The 22029-nt window shown below is 38.5% G+C and overlaps 1 protein-coding gene across 1 annotated transcript in view; it reads left to right on the top strand.

Moving 5' to 3' along the window:
• Positions 1-16923, top strand: part of ZMPSTE24 (zinc metallopeptidase STE24) — a 43740-nt gene extending 26817 nt beyond the window's left edge. Inside the window, exons 7-10 of the mRNA XM_081305086.1 lie at positions 170-354; positions 10512-10616; positions 13445-13588; positions 16606-16923. Of these exons, the coding sequence (XP_081161212.1) occupies positions 170-354; positions 10512-10616; positions 13445-13588; positions 16606-16830 (659 nt within the window). The 3' untranslated portion in view covers positions 16831-16923. The remainder of the gene's footprint in view (positions 1-169; positions 355-10511; positions 10617-13444; positions 13589-16605) is intronic.
• The last annotated feature ends 5106 nt before the right edge of the window (positions 16924-22029 follow it).

Genomic DNA, 22029 nt, shown 5'->3' with positions numbered 1-22029 from the left:
ACAGGGAAACAGTCCACTGCTGGTGGTGATTTTCATTGATACAATTCTTCACGTGTTAAACAATTTGAAAATGATATGTCCTTTTTAGTAGTTCAGTTTTATAGGAGTCTCTCCAGTGGACCCCAAACTTTTTAATTATATTCCATGCTTTGAACTGTCTTTTCCTTAGGATCTAAACGCTCTTCCCACAGCAATGCTTATTTTTATGGCTTCTTCAAGAACAAGCGAATAGTTTTGTTTGACACTCTACTAGAAGAGTACTCTGTACTAAAGAAAGACATCCAGGAGGAGTCTGGCATGGAACCCCGCAATGATGGAGAAGGGGACAGTGAAGAAATAAAAGCTAAAGTTAAAGTGAGTTCTTACTTTCCTAAGAGACTGTGCCTTAGTTTGTATACACAGTGCCTTGACAACTCAAAATGACAACAGTTTCTATGCAGTGAGTGTTGGATTCAAGGAGACTACCAAATAAAATACTATGGCTCTTTTATAGTTCTGGTATTTGGGAGAGATTACTACTATAATTATATGCTAACTACCTTGCAGGCTTTTACAGATCATAAATATATGTATATGGCTTCTTCAAGAACATCAAATAGTTTTGACACTCTACTATTTACAATTAAAGAATTTCCACAGGGAAGATAAAGAGAAGGTAAACATCTAATTTTTAGGTTCATTGAGACAGCAGTTATAGGCTTTGGCACCCCAGAGACAATTTGAATCCTGTTTCTGCTTTTAGTAGATGTGTGTCCTTGATTACATTACATAATGTAGCCAGTTTCATTGTTTAACATGTATTTATGAAACATGTACTGTGTGCTAAAGTTATTTTGCTTCTCATTAGGAGTACAAAAGCAAAGAGGCAGACTTTCAAAAGCTTATAATCTAAAGGGGACATGGTCACATACGCACACCACAGTGTTGTGTTGCTACTGGGGAGCTTGGATTCTAAGGAACAAAAGAGAAAACATTTCTTAAATCTGACCTGAGAAAGTTGCTTCTGTATCTTTTTCCTCAATGAGGTCCCCTGATGCTGACTCATAAAATTTACCAACACTAAAGGAGGAAAAGGGACAATGATAAGAAGTAATACAAATTTCATCAGAAGCAGTCCCAAGTATTTTGATGTGTAATTGAATGTGCCCCTGGCTTTGGTGTCATTACAGAGATGATTTGAGATCCCCATTTCCTTACCAACTGTGTAAATCTGGGCAAGTAAGTTAATACCTCTGAGTCTGATTTCTTAACCGAAAGACCAGCAGGATTTCTCTCAACCTTGGCACTACTGACATTTTGTGTCAGATATTTTTTTTTTTTTTTTTTTTTTTTTGTGGAAGGTATCATATGCATTGTAGGACATTCAGCAACATCAATGGCTTCTCCCTATAGACTAGTGACAGATCCTCATGTCCCCCCAAGTTATAAAAAACAAAAATGTTTCTGAAAAATCACCAAATATCCCTGGGGTTGGAGTCAGGATGCAAGATTGGGACATACTGAACTAAAGAACTACTTAACTTTTAGCTCAAAAAAGTGAAAAACCTGTACTCTTACGGCGTGGTGGCGCATTTTAGGAGGCTGAGGATCATGAGTTCAAAGCCAGACTCAGCTAATTAGCGATGCGCAGTTCAGTGTGACCTTGACTCTAAATAAATACAAAATAGGGCTGGGAATGTGAGTTTAATCCCCAGTACCCCCCCCCCAAAAAAAAAGTAAGATTGGTATGCATTTTTACTACCAAAAAATATTATCACTTGAGCATCTGCTTTGACCCTAAATCGGTCACCTAGTAGCCAGGTGTAATGATGCACACCTGTAATTCCAGTGATTTGGGAGACAGGAGGATCTCAGGTTCAACCTGCCTGGGCAACTTCTCAAGACCCTGTATCAAAGTAAAATAGTAAAATTAAGTGCTGGCTTGTAGCTTAAAGTAGAACACTCTTGGGTTCAATCCTTAATACTGCAAAAAAAAAAAAAAAAGTCAAGACTTTGTTAAGTGCCTAGCCTGTTATAAATATGTAGATGAAACAAAATTCTGTGAAAGGATTAGATAGCATTGTTAGAGGGTTAATACCTTTGATTATGTTTGTTTTTTAGGATATTAGAATAAAAGCCACTTTGGTCTGACCTAGTATCATATGATTTTTTTTTTTTTTTAAAAAGAGAGTGAGAGAGGAGAGAGAGAGAGAGAGAGAGAGATAATTTTTTAATATTTATTTTTTAGTTCTCGGTGGACACAACATCCTTGTTGGTATGTGGTGCTGAGGATCGAACCCAGGCCGCACGCATGCCAGGCGAGCGCGCTACCACTTGAGCCACATCCCCAGCCCCGTATCATATGATTTTAAGCAGGGAAGAGATCTTCAGGTCATTTTATGAGTAGGAAAATTGAAGTCCAGAAAGGGTACTCAGTAACAACATTAAAGAATCATGCAGGTTCAGGGCTGAGGCTATAGCTCAGTGGCAGAGTGCTTTCCTAGCATGTGTGAGGCACTGGTTTCGACCCTTAGCACCACATAAAAATAAATAAAACAAAGGTATTCTGTTCATCTACAACTACAAATGAAAAAGAGAGAGAGAAGAATCATGCATGTCCAGCATATCAATTGCTTAAGAGGCATCCACATGCAGGGGATGATTACATCATACTTAAACCTAGACATTAGCTAGTGTTCAGTGATCATAAGCAGTGCAATGAAAAAACAGACCTTTATTTTATGTATTTATTTGTGGTACTGGGAATTGAACCCAGGGGCACTTTATCACCAAGTTACATCCCTGGCCTTTTTTTTCCCTTTCTCTTTTAAGATGGGATTTTTCTAAGTTGCAGAGGCTGGCCTCAAACTTGAAATCCTCCTGTCTCAGCCTCCTGAGTCACTGGGATTTCAGGCATGCACCACCATACCCAGCCTATTAGACCTTTAATGTCTGCAAGCACAGTTTTATTTGCTGTGGGGTTGTTTGAAGTGTGTTGAATGGAATTTGACTTCTTTTGCTGGCTTCTTGAAGAGGCTGCTTTATTTCATTGATTTAACTGTAAATGTTTTAACATCTGTCCTCAAGTTACCTGACAATATACATTAGATATAGTCTCACCCTAATTATAACAGGGGAGAGAAATAGACTATAAGGCAATGTGTGATAAATATCATGAATGGCTGAAAGAGTGTGACTTTTAGATAGCCAGGTAAGAATGCAAATTCCAGTGGTCAAACAGGTTTCTGAGAAAGAGGATATGTGAAGGAGACCGAATTTTAATTTGGGGATGAGGCTTTTCAAGGTAAGGAGCAAAGAAAGCTGTAGAGATAAAACACCTTACTGCTGTTCTGAAACTAATGATTAATGGATTTGTGTAGATGGAGATAGAAAGGTAGACCAAGACTAGTTTATAGAATGGTCAATACATCAAGTGGTTGTTTCCTGTGACCTGGAAAATATAGATTGATTTGGGTAGAAGCCAATGCTTGTTTCAGGAAGATTAAAATTTGGTGGTAGCACATAAGAGGAAGCAAAGATTTCTTTCTTTCAGAGGCAGGGAGACTTTTAGGGCCTATTGCATCAGGATAAGCATGAAATAATAAGGTTCTACGCTAGAATTCAAAGTCAGAAAAAGTGCAAGAATCATAATAAAGGATGGATTTAAAGTACTTGTGATTGATATTAGGGGAGTGAAAAGGGTAAAAAATTGACTCGATCATTAACTATATTGCTTTCCATTGTGAGTAACACTGATGAGATGGTTTTAGGAAGTTTACCAATAATATGAATTTGAATAGTTATGTATTAATGTACATAAGGAAGAGATGAAATTAGCATGTTGAGATCATAATTTCATGTATATTACTGCTAAGTTTTATAAAGGGAATTGGTTTAAGGAGAGATTAAGTAAATAGGTGGAGAATACACAAATGTGGCAAAAGTTTAGGAAACTGATTTATTCAGCACCTGCTACTTATGGCCTACTGTGTACGGGGAATACAATATGGACAATCCCTTCCTATGTGGAAAGGGATACAATGACAGTTTTAAACCTGAATGATTAGAGAAGATAAAGTTGTTTTTTTTTTTTTTTTTTTTTTTTGGTGTGTGTGTGTGTGTGTGTGTGTGAGAGAGAGAGAGAGAGAGAGAGAGAGAGAGAGAGAGAGAGAGAGATTGATTCATTCTTGGAATGGAAGCCAGCACTTCACACATGCTAGGCAAATACTCTATCACCAAACTACATCCCCAGCCCAAGCATTTTATTTTTAACAGAAGTTTTAAAGAAAACTAATGTTATCTAAAATATTTCCTTTTAGAGATAATTTCTGTTAACATTTTGATAAATGCCTACATTTTAAAAGATATCTATGAAACTTACTCTCTGGAATTTTACCTTTCACAAGACAAATGGAATAATTGGAACAATGTGTCTCAAAAGCAATAAGAGGAACAATTAAAAATATATGAAAACTGCTTTTGTACAAGAAAGCAAGTGTTAGGGTTATGTTGAAGTCCCAGCTGATAAATGTAATAAAAAGGACACATACTCCAGAGAGGTAGGCTTTATCCAGTAAGATGTTTTCATTTCTCAGCCTCCTTTTCTTCATTTCTACAGTGAAGATAATACTTGCCTTCTTACCAAGCTTAGTGTTGCCTCAAATGAGGCAGCATATGAGTTTTATAAAAAGGAAAGTACTATGGAAAAATAAAAAATGGGTCATACTTATTTCTGTTCTTTTATGTAAATTAGTGTAGGAAGAAAAGATAATCCAGTTCTGTCTGAGAATCTACCACAAATCAGGTCTCTTTTCTTTGGAAAGTGATCCTTGTTTAAAGCTCATTTCATTCCATATCAGCATAGCTTTGAATGTGACTCCCACACTGTTCTAAATAGCTTTTTAAATCCAATATCAGACCAAGAGACAACTGCCTAATGGAAAACTATCTAATAGACAATTGATTGTTTTGTAAAAGAACTCAAAATTCACACTGGAAAGCAGTTGACTGGTATGAACAGAAACCTAAGGACCATGTTACCTGGTGATTGAACCTGAGGACACTTTAACACTGAGCTATACATCCCCAGATTTTTTTTATTCTTTTTTTTATTATTATTAGTTGTTCAAAACATTACAAAGCTCTTGACATATCATATTTCATACATTTGATTCAAGCAGATTATGAACTCCCATTTTTACCCCGCCCAGATTTTTGTTTGTTTGTTTGTTCTGGGGAGAGTACTGGAAATTGAATCCAGAGGTGCTGAGTTAACCACTGAACTTAACCACTGAGCCACATCCTCAGCCCTTGTTATTTTTTTTGAGATATATTCTCACTAGGTTGCTTAGGGCCTCCTTAAGTGGCCTTGAACTTGCAATCCTCCTGCCTCAGCCTTCAAAGTCATTATTAGGTTTTATAAACATTATACTTCATCATTTATATGCTCTATCATTTGTTTTTTAGTTCAGTAATAATTTCCAAACATTTACATATGTGCCACTAAAATTGTTTATTTTTTCTGACTGATGCACGATGAATAATTTACCTTTGACTTCGTATTTTGTGTAAAAGTTGAAAACATAGCCAGGCAAGGTGGTACGTGCCTGTAATCCCAGCAACTCAGGAAGTTGAGGCAGAAGGATCACAAGTTTAAAGTCAGCCTCAGCAAAAAGCAATTCAGTGAGACACTGTCTCTAAATAAAATACAAAATAGGGCTGGGAATGTGACTCAGTGTTTGAGTGCCTTTAAGTTCAATCTCCCAAAAAAGTCGAAAATACAAGCCTCTGGCATCAGACTACTTGGCTTCAAATCCCAAATTTTCTACTTTTTGGCTGTACAGTTATAATCAAAATAGTTATTTTCTCTGGCTAGATTTTTTTTTCATCTGTGGGATATAAGTGGGAATAACAACAGTACGTATCTTGTATAGTGGTTGTGATATATAATAAGATAAGTATGCAGTACACAGGCTTGGTATATGGTTACTGTTTAATAAATGTTTAGTAACTTTTTAAATTTTTTTTAGCACATATATAAGATAAAAATCTTATATATGTGCTAAAAAAAGAAATGTATGTGTGTATGACATACATACAGACGTGATTGTCTTTTTATATAATATTGATTTGCAAAGTTACATGAAATTAAGAGAAGCAGAGCTTCAATAAATTTTTTTCATAAATTTTAATTTTAGTTTTTACCTTATTAAAATAATGCAAGCTTATTGCTTAAAATTTCAAAACACAAAAAAAGCTTATGAAATTTAGCAGTTTTATGTTCCTTCCTTTCCTGTGTTCCTCCTTCACCAAGTCCCCTCTCTCATAGATTTCAGTTTTAGTTGTTGCTTTAGACATTTATTTGCACATTTCTTTTTTTCCTTTTTTTCTTTTGTAACCCACCATACCACTGAGCTACATCCCCAGCCCTTTTCATTTTGAGGCAGGGTCTTGCTAAATTGCTCAATCTGGCCTCAATCTTGTGATCCTCGTGCCTCAGCCTTCCAAATAGCTAAAATTGCTCGTGTGCAACCCACTGTACCAGGCTTCATTTACCCATTTCTATGTCTGAGTGATATATGTATGTTATTGACTGTTGTCACTATTGACTTTCTATTTTGATAAATGAGGATTTATCTCTCTTGTCCTAACATCTATTTTGCCTTCCCCCAATTCTTCCAATATAATTATTACAATTCTAGTTTTTATCAATATTCAGTATTTACATTATTATACCTATGCAATTATTATTCACTACTGAGCATACCTAACCTTTTTTCCATCCTGGTTAATAGTTAACATTTATATGTGCTTAAATTTTTTCTATCTTTTGGTTAATTGTTCTCATAGCTTCCAGTGTTTCTCAGAATAATTTTCTCCAAGGTTCGTTACATCCAGTTTTACTTTTTTTCCCCCTCATCCCTCAAAACACCCTAAGAGAGATCTCTGTGCCATTTCTTCTCTGAAGTCCTGCTGTACATCTCTGTGTTAGACTCCCTTGGTCATCCTTGTTTCTAGGTTGGAACCCGTGTTGATTTATTTTCTTCCCTTGGTGCCTACATCCTATACCAGTTTGATTTCATGAAAAAGCTGGTACAGTGATGGAGCTTGATGATGGAAGGTCCTCACAGACTGTCTTTGAGTCACCTGGTTCAAATCAGGTTGGAGTACCCTCTGTGTCTGGTATTGTTCTTTCCTTCACTTCTTTCCTGTGCTGATCTCTTGTGTTCTCTAATGCCTGGCTTTGTGTACTTGACTCCCTCATTTTGGTAGACACAGGTTGCATAGTTGGTAAAGTTTTTGGATTTGTGCCTCAGAATGGCTTCATTTTTTTGTCATACTTGCTTGCTGCTTTAACTGGATTATACATTTCTACATTGGAAATATGTGGGGAGCCATTCTGACACGTGATTGGGTGACTCCCGTTAAGGGCCTGAGGCGCTTTGGCTGTGTGAAGCTTTCCCGACCCTTTCCTGATGAGAGAGCCCATCCGTGTGGGGGTGTGCCTGACCACTGACCCCGGGGACCCAATCACTGACCCTGACCTTGGAGTGCAGCCCCCCCCAACCTTCATTGGATGGAATTCTCCCCTGAATCTCTTGTTCCCCAAATAAAAGGCTACTCCCTGGCGTGTTCACTCTCTCTCTCTCCTGCTAGCCCTGAGTAATCCTCGCTGCCCTGCTGGGCGGCTAGAGGTGGGAACCAGAGAGGTGAGCCGTCTCGGACCTAGCAATATAAATAAGGTACTGTCTGTGTGTTTTATTTCGATCTCTTCTAACTAACTTTATGCCTAGAACCTCATTAATGAAACCACTGCGCAGGCCGCGTGGTAGAGAAATACTTTTCCTTCAGGATTGTGAAGGCATTGTTCCATTGCCTGCTTGATTCCAGCATTGCTGATTCATTATCTAAAGCCACTCTATTACTGATCCTGAGTATGTCACTTGCATTTTCTTCCTCTAGAATATTGTTGGACCCTTTCTGTTGATTTTGTTTTAGTTATTTATTTTTTATTTTAAATATGGAACGCTTCACGAATTTGCGTGTCATCCTTGCGCAGGGGCCATGCTAATCTTCTCGGTATCGTTCCAATTTTAGTATATGTGCTGCCAAAGTGAGCACTTTCTGTTGATTTTAATCCATCATATTGGGTATATGCATTGCCCCTCTTTAACCTGGAAATCAAGATCTTTGGTTCTAGCAACTTCCTGGAATTATTTTGTTGATTTCTTTTCCTCCTTTTTTCTGTTCTCTCTTTTCAGAGCTCCTGTTATTTGAGTGAATTTTCCTGTCTTTTCTTTCTTGTTTTATATTTCTTAATCTCTTTGTTGTACTTTTTGGATGATTTCTTATCTTCCAATCTTTCTTTTAAGCTTTGATTTGTAAGAATTCCCCATTGTTTTAGCATTCTCTGTTTTTTTCCCCCAGGGTGCAGTATCTTATCTTTTTAAACTTTCTCCTTACATAAATTCTGTTTATTCCTTTTTTTTTCCCCCCTGGATTTGATCTTCCATCTTAACAGTCTACCTCATATATCTGCTTGTTGATGGTTATATGCTTCTTAGTTAGAAAATGAGACTAAAAACCAGATTGTAATTTCTGTCCCTGTAGGTGATGCTTATCATTTTTGAGCTTCACTATAAGGTGTCCTAAGTGAAATTTGGTGGGCAAATACTGGTGTTCAAATTGTTAGTTCTGTTCTGTGGGATGATCAGAATTCACAGTAGATATTCTTCAGTCTTTTGCCTGGAGGATCTGTGCTGGGAGCTGAGTGTGCAGAGAGGACTGGGGTGAGAGAAGGGGAGTCCTCAGTGTTCTGCCTGCATAATAGTAGATGTGAACAGACACATGGCATGTTGCTAGTGTACCTGACCCTCAGCCATTTTGAACTGCAATTGAAAGGGTCTCTTCTTTTGCCCTTTCTAGAAAGATTAAACTTTCAGGCTTCTACCCTGATGAGGGAGAAGCACTTGCCTATTGATACGGAGTTGGAGAGGGAATCTGGAGCTTTACTCATTTCTCAAAACAGCTCTTACCAAGACTTCTTGCCAGCTCCTCTTCCCCGCAGTTCCAGAGGTACCTGGTGTTGTTTTTCCCCAAGACTTTTGAAGATTCAGCAGTATAAATCAGAATTGGTTCTCCATTTTTTCCACTGCTGGCTTATGAGTCAGCTTTCTTTGGTCCCCTTAGTCAGTTATCATTTGTCCATCTGTTTTCCTGCCTTCTAAATATTGTTGCTGTTTTCCATTCTACCCACCTCCCCCACACCACCATGGTTTTATATCTTTTTAAAACTAAAAATTTTTTAAATTAAAAAAAAAAAAAATCACTTGCTGGGCACAGTGGTAGACCTGTAATCCCAGCAGCTCAGGAGGCTGAAGCAGAAGGACCATGAGTTCAAAGCCAGCCTCAGCAAAAGTGGGGTGCCAAGCAACTCAGTGTGACCCTGTCTCTAAATAAAATTCAAAAAAGGGGCTAGGGATGTGGCTCAGCTGTTGAGTACCCCTGAGTTTAATCCCAAGTACCAAAAAAAAAAAAGAAATAACTACTGCTAATATTTTGCTGTACTTTGTTTCCTGATTTCTTCAACCAATACACCATTTTCACGTCAGAACCTAATCTTTGAAAATATTTCTAATTTATATATATATATATATATATATATATATATATGTTATTTAATTGTATTTGTCTTGAGCAATTTCTCATGTCAGAATGTAAACTTTGAAAACAATTTCTAATGGGATTATCATTAGCTGTCATGACTATTATGATTTATTTAAATATTGTCTTACTGATAAAGATTTATTTTTCCAGTTTTTCTCTCCCCTAATCTAAATTACTGTAGATTAAGTAAAATTAGAGAATATCTGTTTTGTTTGGATTCTATCTTCAGTGCTTAACCCAGTGTCTCACTAGAGCTGTGATTCAGGGAAGGTTTTGTTAAGCAAATGAACTGTTTTGCACAGAAGTCTGATTGTTTCTTTCAGTGCTGGGGATAACCCAGGGCCTTATGAATGCTAGGCAAGTGCTGTACTACTGAGCTACATCTCAGGCTCCTGCTTGTTTCCACTGAGTTTAGTTTTTTTTTTTAGTTGGACACAGTACCTTTATTTTATTTATTTATTTTTATGTGATGCTGAAGATTGAACCCAAAGCCTTGCACATGCTAGGTGAGCATTCTACTGCTGAGCTACAACCCCAGCCCCTGGTTTGGGTTTTTTATTTGTTTGCACTGCAAATTTAATCCAGGAGCATTTTACCATTGAGCTACATCCCCAGCCCTTTTTTTATTTTTTATTTTTGCGACAGGTTCTTGCTAAGTTGCTTAGGACCTCACTAAGTTACTGAGGCTGGCCTTGAACTTGAGATTCTCCTCTCAGTGTTCCCAGTCTCTGGGATAACAGGTGTGTGCCACTGTGTCCCTGATTGTTTCTTTAAGTGAGACTCTATGAAGGAAGATTACTGGGTTAAAAGGTTCAAACGTTTTGAAGGTTGTTTATGATTTATTATCTTTTTATTTTTTGATTCAGAATAAGAAACAAGGATGTAAAAATGAGGAGGTGCTTGCTGTACTAGGCCATGAATTGGGGCATTGGAAGTTGGGACACACAGTCAAAAATATCATTATTAGCCAGGTAAGTTTGGAGTGACAATGTTTTTTTATAGTATAAGAGTCAAGAGGTCAGGCTGGGGATGTGGCTCAAGCGGTAGCGCGCTCGCCTGGCATGCGTGCGGCCCGGGTTCAATCCTCAGCACCACATACCAACAAAGATGTTGTGTCCGCCGAGAACTGAAAAATAAATATTAAAAATTAAAAAAAAAAAAAAAGAGTCAAGAGGTCAAGGCACAAGAAGTCATATAGTAGAACGAGTAAGACAGACTTCATAGCCAGGATCCCTGGCTTTCCATCAAAGCTCCTAGATTTAACTACTTGTGTGACCTCAGGCAATTTCCTTAATTTCTCTCTGCCTCCTTGCCTTCATTGAATGATAATACTTCATAGAACTGGTTAAGAATTAAATGTATATATGTATAAAGAGCATGGAATAGTACCTGAAACATGGTATTTATAAATACGTATTGTTGTCACCATCATTATCACCTCCAGAATTGCTCAGATTTAAGAACTGTGAAAATGAGAAGAAGCAAATCTAGATAATTGGACATTAAGATGCTTTTTTAAAAATACCTTTATTTTATTTATTTATTTTTATGTGATTCTGAGGATTGAGTCCAGTGCCTAACACCTGCTAGGCAAGCACTCTACCACTGAGCTACAACTCCAGCCCCAAAAATGCTTTTTATAAAACTTTTTCTCATGTTAAAGTAATTTGTATTCATTGAAAATTATAGAAAAAGTAAAAAGAAGAAAACAATTTCAACAGTGTTTCTCCTCTGAATATTAATACCTTTAAACCAATAAACAGGTTCTCAAGTCCTGGGTAAAATAGTACTAAACCTCCTTTCCTGGTTTTGAGCATCCATAGCCTTAATGTCTTAAGTGGGTCTCTACCTTTCTGAAAGGTTACCCAGTTCTGGGGGATGAATTATATGGAAAGACTTGAGCCCCTGGGGACACATTCCTATTGCTGTTTGTTTTTAGGTAATAAAATGAGTTCTGTAGCTTGAAGCCATGTTATATGGATACATGGCAATGAGTAAGAAATTAAATAAATCCAAACCTAAGTTCAAAGTAAGTATTCAGTCTAATAAGGAAAATCACTACCTCTTCCATGAAGGAAAGTGTCCAGTGGAATCAGTTTACCACAGGAGGCAGGCTGGTCCCTGAGGTGTGGTACCTTGTCAGTGTGCTGGTGCCAATTGCATCTTCCAACAGATAGGGCACCTGGCAGGAGCTAATGGGGGAAGATCTGTGTTGTTGACTAGTGTATTGACTCCTTTTCTCTCTTGAGCTCCTTGATCAAGTCCTAGAATGGCTTGAAGAAGTGGGGGCTGACTTCCATAGAGTAGGTTTCTGCTCTTGACCATCAACAGCCTCCCTACCTCTGGGACTCTTTGTTGAACATTCATATAAAGTCAAAATATCATAGTCTGGGCTAATTTTGGAAGTTTTCAATATACCTTTTCCCCAAATCTCTGTTAACTGTTTTCTAATTTTGTTCCAAATCCCTGATCCAAATCCCAAACCATTATTTGCCCACTACCAATTAATGTGTGTGTGTGTGTGTGTGTGTGTGTGTGTGTGTGTGTGTGTGTGTATCCTCAGTTCAGGTCCTGAATTAGATTGCCTGGACAGTGAGATATACTACTTAAAAGTTCCCCTCACTGAGAAATTTCCTTTTGCTACTTCTTTTCAAGACCACCCACCCTGAGAGACACTGCGATGCCACAGCAGTCCACTTTGTGCTGATACCAGTATATTGTATCGTTATTTGTACAGTAGGCTCCAGTTTTTTTCTTCCTTCTAAATTAAATGATATAAGGGAACTCATAAGTAAGGATTGGTTGAGGAATGTCAAAGTGGTAGGTGTTGGCATCCTAGAGTATGAACACCTGCTCTTTAACTTCTGCTTCCTGACTTGCTTCATTTGCATGCCTGTGTAGAACACTTTTGGCTGATGATAGGTACCTCTGGGCAAATCAGTTCTCAGCTAAGCAGCTCCACAAGTGTCCCATGGCCAGGAATTCTCTCTCTATAGGGCCAACAGCAACCTAGAAATAATTTTTCAAAGGACATAGACTATTAAGTGTGGGCATCTTCTCTAGGAGTTTTCTGTTGGCGCTTATCATGGATCCACAGAGTTGTAAGGGGTAAGTGGCAAATCTGTTTACACTTCATCCTGGGCTGACTGGCGCACTTCCTCCCGTTGTCAGCCCCACTCTAAGTGGCAGCTTCTCGAGTCATCTGGTAAATGCTTTGGAGCAGCTCACTTAAATAGGGTATGTGTGGCTTCCAGATCACTGATCTGCTAAGAGAAAAGAATGGTATTTATTTTCTAACTTTACTACAAAAGGTTGTATTTTGGTACAGGTATTTGATTTTCTTTTCTTTTTTTTTTCCCTCTGACCTTCAACTCCTCAGTACAGTTCCTATAGTCCTATTATAGAGAACTCCAGGGAAACCTCTTGCTTTGGAGCCTCCACACTAAGGTCGGTTAGGAGCCTGATTGTGGTCTGATTGTGGTCTCAACACCAGAATCCATTCTAGCCCTTTAACTTTGTAGAGAGAGAAAGTATTTCAATTACTGTTAACTACTTCAGTCAACAGTATTATAAGAGGCTCAACTCAAATCTACCCCTGAAGAAAACTATGCAGTTTTAAACATTTGGGGAAAATTTTATTTTCCTTTTGAGAATAAAAGGGAAACTATAAAAATGTCTAATTAACTTTTGCTGTAATCACACTAACACCATTCTTAAAACCACACCAATCACTTTTGTAGTATTATGGCACAGTGAAATCAGCCTAGAAATAACTTGATTTTTATGTCCTCCTTTCTAGATGAATTCTTTCCTGTGTTTTTTCTTATTTGCTGTATTAATTGGTCGAAAGGAACTTTTTGCTGCATTTGGTTTTTATGACTGCCAACCCACTCTAATTGGACTATTGATCATCTTCCAGTTTATTTTTTCACCTTACAATGAGGTAACGTATAATCTTTAAAATTATCTCAGATATACCCTTGCTTATTTCAAATCTAGAACCTTTAGGGTAGTATTAAAAAAAAAAATCAAAACTACGGTTTTAACAAATAGATGAAATAATCTTTTAGTCAGTTGATTGGTCAGTATGAGAAAATAGTAGAAAAAGCTAAGCTATATAAATAAATGTTTGTGGGCTGGGGATGTGGCTCAAGGAATAGCGCGCTCGCCTGGCATGCGTGCGGCCCGGGTTCGATTCTCAGCACCACATACAAACAAAGATGTTGTGTCCGCCGATAACTAAAAAATAAATATTAAAAAATTCTCTCTCTCTTAAAATAAATAAATAAATGTTTGTGTACTTTAGGGAGGTGGGGAGATAAAGAATTCTACTTTAGCAGTGAAAACCTTGATATAATATGTACCTCAGAAAATTAGATGTAGATCAACTACTGGAAAGCCCATGTATTCACTAGTGCATAGATGAAAACCTTCACCATGAAGGGACTAAAAAATAAAAATTGAGTATACACATGACAAGATTAAGGGAGGTTATATGACTGTGTTCCTCTGATTCTGTTCTATGAACTCCTGCCTCAAAATAGCCTTAGAGTTCCACTCAGGACCTTCTAAATCAAAACTGGGTAAAGTTGAAGAACCACTGCTCTGTGATAGTTGAAGAATCGCTGCTGTGATGGGGGGTTCCATATGGGTGATAAGACATAGGTTAATGAGACCATGTCACAAATCTGACAATGGCACCATTTCATGATATTTGGTAAGGCTTACAACATAGGCAAGAAATAATACTGGGGATCTAGTCCCTCCATTCTGAAGAATTCTTTCTTCAAGTTGTGTAGTAAGGGTTTTAAGACAAGCTAAATGAATCCTATTTCTTTATTTTAAAAGTGGTTATGTAGGACTGGGGATGTAGTTCAGGGTAGAGCTCATGCACAGACCCCTGGTTTGATCCCCATTGCCACAGAAACAAAAATAAAATAAAACAACAAAAAGTGTATGATGGGGTTCCAGAAAAATGGAGGGCTGGGAATGTGGCTCAGCGGTAGAGCACTTGCCTAGCATGTGTGAGGTCCTGGGTTCAATCCTCAATACCACATATAAAGATATTGTGTCTAACTACAACTAAAAAAGATAAATAGATATTAAAAAAAAGAAAAGAAAAATGGAGAGGAATAGATCCTATCTATATAGCATTGTCAACATAAACTAAACTTTGTAGAGAAGTATAAGATTTATTATCTTTAAACATTTTAATACATTTAAAAAATATTTATTTATTTATTTATTTTTAGTTTTAGATGGATACATTAGTTTGTTTTTATGTGGTGCCGAGGATCGAACCCAGTGCCTCATGGTTCTACCATGGTTCTACCACTGAGCCACCACCCCAGCCCCTAAACATTTTAATATTTTGTTTTAACTTTTGTAGAGAATATTAATATTTTATATTATACAGTTTGTTACTGCTTGTAAAATATCAGTTTTATAATAAAATAATCATTTGTCTCTCCACCCCATCCCACCCCAGTATTGGGAATTGAACCCAGGGGCACTCTACCACTGAGCTACATCCCCAGCTCCTTTTATTTTTTATTTTGAGACAGGGTCTTGCTAAGTTGATGAAGCTGGCTTTTAACTTGTGATCCTCAGCCTCCCAAGTTGCTGGGATTACAGTTGCGTGTTAATGTGCCAGCCATTTTGTCTTCTGTCACAATTCAGGAATTCCTTAGGGATACTGAGTTGTGTATACTAAATGAACCCAGACTGCTGTACTTCCTAGCAGTTGTACTTTTTTTATGTGGTGCTGATGATTGAACTCAGGGCCTCATGTATGCTAGGCAAGTACTCTACCACTGAGCTGTATTCCCAGACCTTTTTATTTTTAATTGATAAAGAGTTTCACTGAGTTGTCCAGCCTGACCTTGAACTTGAGATTCTCCTGCCTCAGCATCCCAAGTAGCTGGGATTAGAGGTGTGTGCCACCATACCTGATTTCAGAATATTTTGAGTTAAGAAACAGACATTATGTTATTCAACTTATAGTACTTCAGTATGAAAAGAAATGTTCCTCTCATAATTTAATTTTCAAATGGATTTTTTCCTTTCATAATGGTCTTCAAAACTTGTATACTTATTCTGACAATATTACCATAGATCAGAACACTAATAAAAAATTCAATTTTGAAATTGTTGTCAGAATGTTGCCAGAATAATATCAGTGAAGAGTGTCATGATCCTTTAAAGGTAAATAAGTGGACCAAGTGTAGTGGTGCACACCTGTAACCCCAGCAACTAAATAGGCTGACACAGGAGGATTACAAATTAGAGGCCCATTTCAGCAGTTTAGCAAGACCCTAAGCTAATGTAGTGAGACCTTGTCTCAAAATTTTAGAAAAATGAAAAGGGCTGGAGAGGTAGCACAGTGGTTAAGTACCCCTGGGTTCAGTCCCCATACCAATAAATAAATGAATATAGATAAGTGATTAAGAATATTTTTTAAAAGAAAAAAAAAGCTGGGATTGGGGGGGTGTTCCAAATACAAATTACCATGACTTAAGTCTGTCTCTGAAAGGTGGTGTGCTCTGGCTTTGGAGTCACCAGGAAGTTCAGCACTATACCTTTGAATTGTGTCACCTCTAGCAGTTTGTCTAACCCCACTGAGCTTCACTTCTTAAACTGTACAGCAGAAGTAAGAGATTGCTAGAGAATATGTAAAATGTCTACCTTAGTTCCTGCACATGGCAGCTTCTCAGAAACAGCTGTTTTTTAGTAAGAATAACATTTGTGTAGATATATTTTTGTGTCTGGTCTGTTTGCTTGGTGGGAAAAGGCACAGTTTATAATAATTTCTCTCCATAGTTTCCCAAAGTACCGGTGCTGTTTCATTTGACCTGCCCTTCTTCTTACCATAACGGGTTTCAACTGCAGTCTCAGCTTAGAGAATCTTCTGGGACAGCAAAGAGATGCAGGATGTCTAAAACATTTCCTTTCCCTTTTCAGGTTCTTTCTTTTTGTCTAACAGTCCTAAGTCGCAGATTTGAGTTTCAAGCTGATGCATTTGCCAAGAAACTTGGGAAAGCTAAAGACTTAAATTCTGCTTTGATCAAACTAAACAAAGATAACTTGGGATTCCCTGTTTCTGACTGGTTGTTTTCAATGTGGCATTATTCTCATCCTCCATTACTAGAAAGACTTCAAGCTTTGAGAAGTACAAAACAAGACTGAGATGCTCAGGGTCTATGACTGAAGACATTTTTCATTATTTCTGTCCTGGCAGCATGTTCCAGCTCTTGATATTTTTAAACTTTTTTTTTTTTTTTTTTTAAGAAAAATGATTAAGTACAGAAGATTTAAATACATTTACTATCTCATTTCAAAAATGATTTAAATAATCCATTTCTTAAAGGAAACACTGGATAAAATTTTGAGGCTGAATATTTTTAAAGGCATAGTTTTATCTTTAACATCTGATTCACCATCAGTTTGTAAAATTATTTAAGAAAATACAGACCTTGTTTTATTTATACACTTATATTTAATCTGCCTGCAAGGTAATAGGGGCATTTAAAAGAGGGAACATTACTGTTGAGTTCTGTGAGGCAGAAATCATTGTGCTCATGCCTAAGTTGAAACTTGTTTTTACCTTCATGCTATTATAATTTAACCTGGCCAATCAGTGTTTTAAATAAGAAAGAAAGATAGTAGTTGGTAAGGCTAGTATTATTTAATGAAAGTCGTTAGAAATATGCTGTATGGTTCTCCAAATTTCAAATTTCTGTTCCCTCTCTTTGGTGCACACTGATCAGGAATTTCTAATATTGTTTTGAAATTAGAAATTATGTATAGGATGTTTTAAATCATTGAGTTTTGTTTTTGTTTTTTAAAAAATGACAATTTTTATCTTTCCTTCCACCTGGTGGGTGTGGTAAGTAAACTAGATTTTTCTCATTCATTTTCTTGTAGTTAATTAAACAATGCATCCTTCCACATAGCAAAAATTGAACAGATTTTGCAATATTAAAAGTGGCAGAACAGGGAAAAAAGAATAACTTCTTAAGAGACATACGAGTGATATACTGATGATTCTCTTACAATATTATAGGAAAAATATAGTTTTTTATCTTTCAAGGACAGAAGAGTTTCCATTTTTATTTTTGTAATTTTTATCTGTAATCATAAGTAGTATTTAATTAGGCCTGATTCCAATTTTGAAAATTATAGTTCTTATTATATAGGTAACGTTTTCCATCAAAACAAATGTCATGAATGATTTCCAGTTTTAAAAGCTGTAGGTTCGACTGCTTCAAATCTCTGTCCACTTTTTGAATGAGAACTTATTTTGTGCCTGACGTTCCCACTCACTGATAATGTTTACCTTCTGGGCATTTATTCCAAAGTGGGACCAGCTGAGTACCTTTGGTGTCTGGCCATAAAGTCATTTGCTCAGCTGACATTTGAGTGATGTCTTCTTCACATGGAAATATAATAAAAATAAAAATCTAGTTTAGTACTGTATTATTATTTTCCTATAGCTAAAGCACAGCTGTCCTGTGTTTTTTATCCACCATCCTTTTCCTGTGATCTCATGCTCTGAAAACTGCCTTTCCTTCCTTCTGTGCCTTTAAATACAATTTTCAGTTCTGCACAAGTGAAACATTAAAAATTGCAATGCAGATTTACATAACTTGTCTTTATGATGTAGTTTGTGTGTCATATGTTGCCCACCAGTGTGACTGTTACCTTAGGGGAGTGGGGTGCTAGTGTATGACAATATAGTCCTAATGCTGAGTGTTATCAACACCATTACCCATGTCTCACACAATTCTCTTCATGGCTTCCTCCTGCTCTTCATGGCCTTCTTCTGTAGACCATTCCAGTTCTTGCCAATGTTTCCTCAAAGCTTTATTTGTTTTTTTTTTTTAAAGAGAGAGAGAGAGAGGAGAGAGTGAGAGAGAGAGAGAGAGAGATTTTTAATATTTATTTTTTAGTTCTCGGCGGACACATCTTTGTTGGTATGTGGTGCTGAGGATCGAACCCGGGCCGCAGGCATGCCAGGCGAGCGCGCTACCGCTTGAGCCACATCCCCATCCCCTCAAAGCTTTATTTGTAATCATTTCTTCATTTTGTAACATCAGGTTATTTTGGGTCTGCTTGGTCTGCCCTGGCTGCCTCTTTGATCTTCCTTACATATGGCAATAGTAATTAGTATTTTATTATGTAATTGATCTAGTCACCCACAGTGTATGGATGCCAGAGGCATAAGTAGAGCCAAAAGGAGACTGACTGACTGATGGGTTCCTGAGATGCTGACCAGAGTGAGACTCTGCTCCCTGAGATCTGGCAGATGAACAGGGAGCAGAATCAAGTTGGTCAAAGTCTGGAATGAAATGGCATGTCACCAACAAAGTTGATCTTTGAATCCAAGGCAGAGCCTGTGTTGTATGTATATACTGCCTTTATCTGGGTTGACCCTTTGCTGAAGTCTCAGAGCTTGCTAGTATTCTGCCTCTTTGGGAAAGGTTGGGGGAGATGCAGCTCAGGAGTAGAGTGCTTGCCAGGACATCTGCAAAGTCCTGGGTTTAATTCCCAGTACTACAAAAACAAATCATAATGATGTGAGCAAGTAACAAAAGCACCTGTATGTCAGAATGAGTGCAGTTTGGTGGGATGAAATTGCACTATCAGACAACATGCCCAGGGGAATCCTAGGCTCTTATTATCCAGGATAGTTTCCAGGGAAGAGGACTCCTGAAGAGTTGGACTAGAGATGAAGAGAAAGATACCCCCATGTGTTCTGAAAACATGAAACTAGAACTGCATATACCTGGTAGGTGGGTAACTTTGTATCTTTGGATCAGAGCCCCCTGTGACTCATATAAGATATAGTAGCCCCTGCCATACTGGTTTTGCTTTCTGACCATGTTGCAAAAATATTGATATTTGTCCTAAGTCTTTCAAGAGACACTATAATTTTATTATAACATATTATAATTCTTTTATTATTTTTATCCTCCTATTGTGCTTAATTTATAAGCTAAACATCATAGGTAGGTAGGTAGGTATGTATAGGAAAAAACAATGTAATAGGGTTCAGTGACTAGTGGTCTAAGCAGATGTCTGGGGCATCTTAGGAAGAGGTAGCCTCAAGTATGAAGGCTTTATTGTGGGGGCCAAGGGGCCAGTCTGTGTGCTGGAGGGGAGTAGGAGATACAGTCAGGAGGGAGGGTAGATTTAGTAGGTCATTGTAAGAATTCAGGCTTTTGGTGTGGTGGGAAACCATTGAAGGTTTGGCACCAAGAAGTGACATGATCTGCCTTAATTTAACAGGGTCACTCTGGCTTCTTTGTTAGGAGAAAGTATAGAAGCAGGGAACTAGTGGGTAGGGGCTCCCATTGCTTTCCCAGCAAAAAGTCTGGTATAGACTGAAGTGGTAGTTAGGGAGGCCAGCCAGACTGTGTCCTGGATTTGGTAGTGAGCCTCTGGAAGGGGCTGGACTGTTTCCAGCAGTGTCTATGTCTCTGTGTCTCTCGCTCTCTCCCTATCTCTTGGGGACAGAATCCAGTAGCACTCCACCACTGAGCTACACCCTCAGGGCTTTCTTCATTTTATTTTGGAGACGGGGGTTTTTTTGCTAAGTTGCCTAGACTGGCCTTGAACTTGTGATCCTCCTCCCCAGCCTCCTGAATACCTGGAGTTACAGGTGTCTGCCACCACACCTGGCTCAATGTCCTTTCTGTTAAGCTGCTTAAATCTCTCTTTTCCTAATTGCAAACAGTGGAGTTGAGTTCCTACTTCCTTTTTGTTGTACTAGATTTTCTGTCTTCCAAGACTTGCTTGTAGAGGGCTTGGTCTCTATTCTTGGCAGTAGTAAGAATAACTGGAACACTTGGCCATTTGAACATACCTCAGCCACCCACAAGCTGAGACCAAGTCTCTTCCTTTCTGGTTTGATCATTGGTGGGGTCTTACTCCTTTGAGCAACCTGAACATATGATTCATTCATTTCGTTAGTATTTTGTTGAGCTTGCTGTGTGCTGGAAAATAGAAAGTAAATGGGAGATCAAAATTCCTGCCGTTGGTGTTTTATGTTGAATATGATAAATGTTCAGAAGAAACAAATACAGGAGGGGACCTGGAAGCCTGGAGCAAGGTGGCGAGCAGTAATAATATTTGGGGGAACAGCATTCCAACAGCAGGTTTAGCACATATGCAGCATGGCATGTCAGGAGCAGCACCGGGACTGGCATGGCTAGGGTGGAATGGATCAGGGTCTGAACATAGGGGTGAGGTCAGAGAGGCATGTGGGAGACTTGTAGATCACACTAAATGGGCTGAGTGAAATTCACCCACCAGAAAGTCTCATAAAGGGTACTGGACACTGGTCCTTTGGAATTAGCTCCCTTTCAGTCCTGTTAAAGCCTGAGTCATAAGAAATGAATCATCAATTTCTCTGTGGTAGTTGAAACCCTCTAGTGGACTCAGTCCTGTAAAGTCACAGAGAGGGACAAGAAAAGGATTTGCAAATAAGGAAACCTCAGGGCATAGGTGTGTTCTCTAAGTCCAAGGTTTCAGGTACTAGGACCAAGTATATGACCCAGGTTTATAGTACCTAAGAGCCTGTTCAGGGGCAGCTTTTGTCCTCTTTCCTCCCTCCCCTGGGTGCTCTGTATTCTAAGGGCTTCCTGGCAGGCATTTATCAGGATCTCTGTGGGGTCTGGGGTGCTCTAACAGGATTTGCCAAGCACTAAGAGCAAAGCTATCTTGGTGCTACTCCACCTTGGCCCTTCTGGTGTCCCTGGGATGGGGTAAGCGAGTTCAGTGTCACTAGCATGAATGTTGAGGAAGGGAGAAGTGAGAATGGGCATTCGTGGTGAGGTGTGGGAGGGCCACAGATGATCAGAAGATGCTTGGACCTCAGGCTGGAAATCCAGGGCCTCCAAACAGCTACGGATGGTAGAGTGCTTCTTTTGGGGGCAACACATGTTCACATCAATACTGGGATAAACAAATTGGTTGCCTTTTGAATTTCAGAAGTTCCTAACTAGCCTAGAGAGAGCCATGGGCTAGTCTCCTCCAGATTTTGATCATCCAGGCCCATGTGTGTTTTTCTCACGGCTTAAAGCCTGTGGAAGGGTTGGGGATATAGCCCAGTTGGTAGAATGCTTGCTCGCATGCACAAGGCCCTGGGTTTGATCCCCAGCACCCGCCCCCCCCCACACACACACACATACACAGCCCATGGAAGGCAACAGCCAGGTAGGTCTTATATCTTCCACTCTAAGCTCCTACCCCAGGGCTGCACATACCAGGCACCAAAACTCCAGAGGACTCCCAGTTGCCAGGCCCTGACAGGACACTGGGTGTGCTATGTTTGGATAAATATAACATGACTGAGTCCTTGCCACAGATATCCAAATGTTCAGA

The sequence above is a fragment of the Spermophilus citellus genome (assembly GCF_964194105.1).
Source record: "Spermophilus citellus genome assembly, chromosome: 9".
NCBI classification, from domain to species: domain Eukaryota; kingdom Metazoa; phylum Chordata; class Mammalia; order Rodentia; family Sciuridae; genus Spermophilus; species Spermophilus citellus.
Note: the sequence above shows the minus strand (reverse complement) of the source record. Positions and strands in the feature narration are given on the sequence as shown.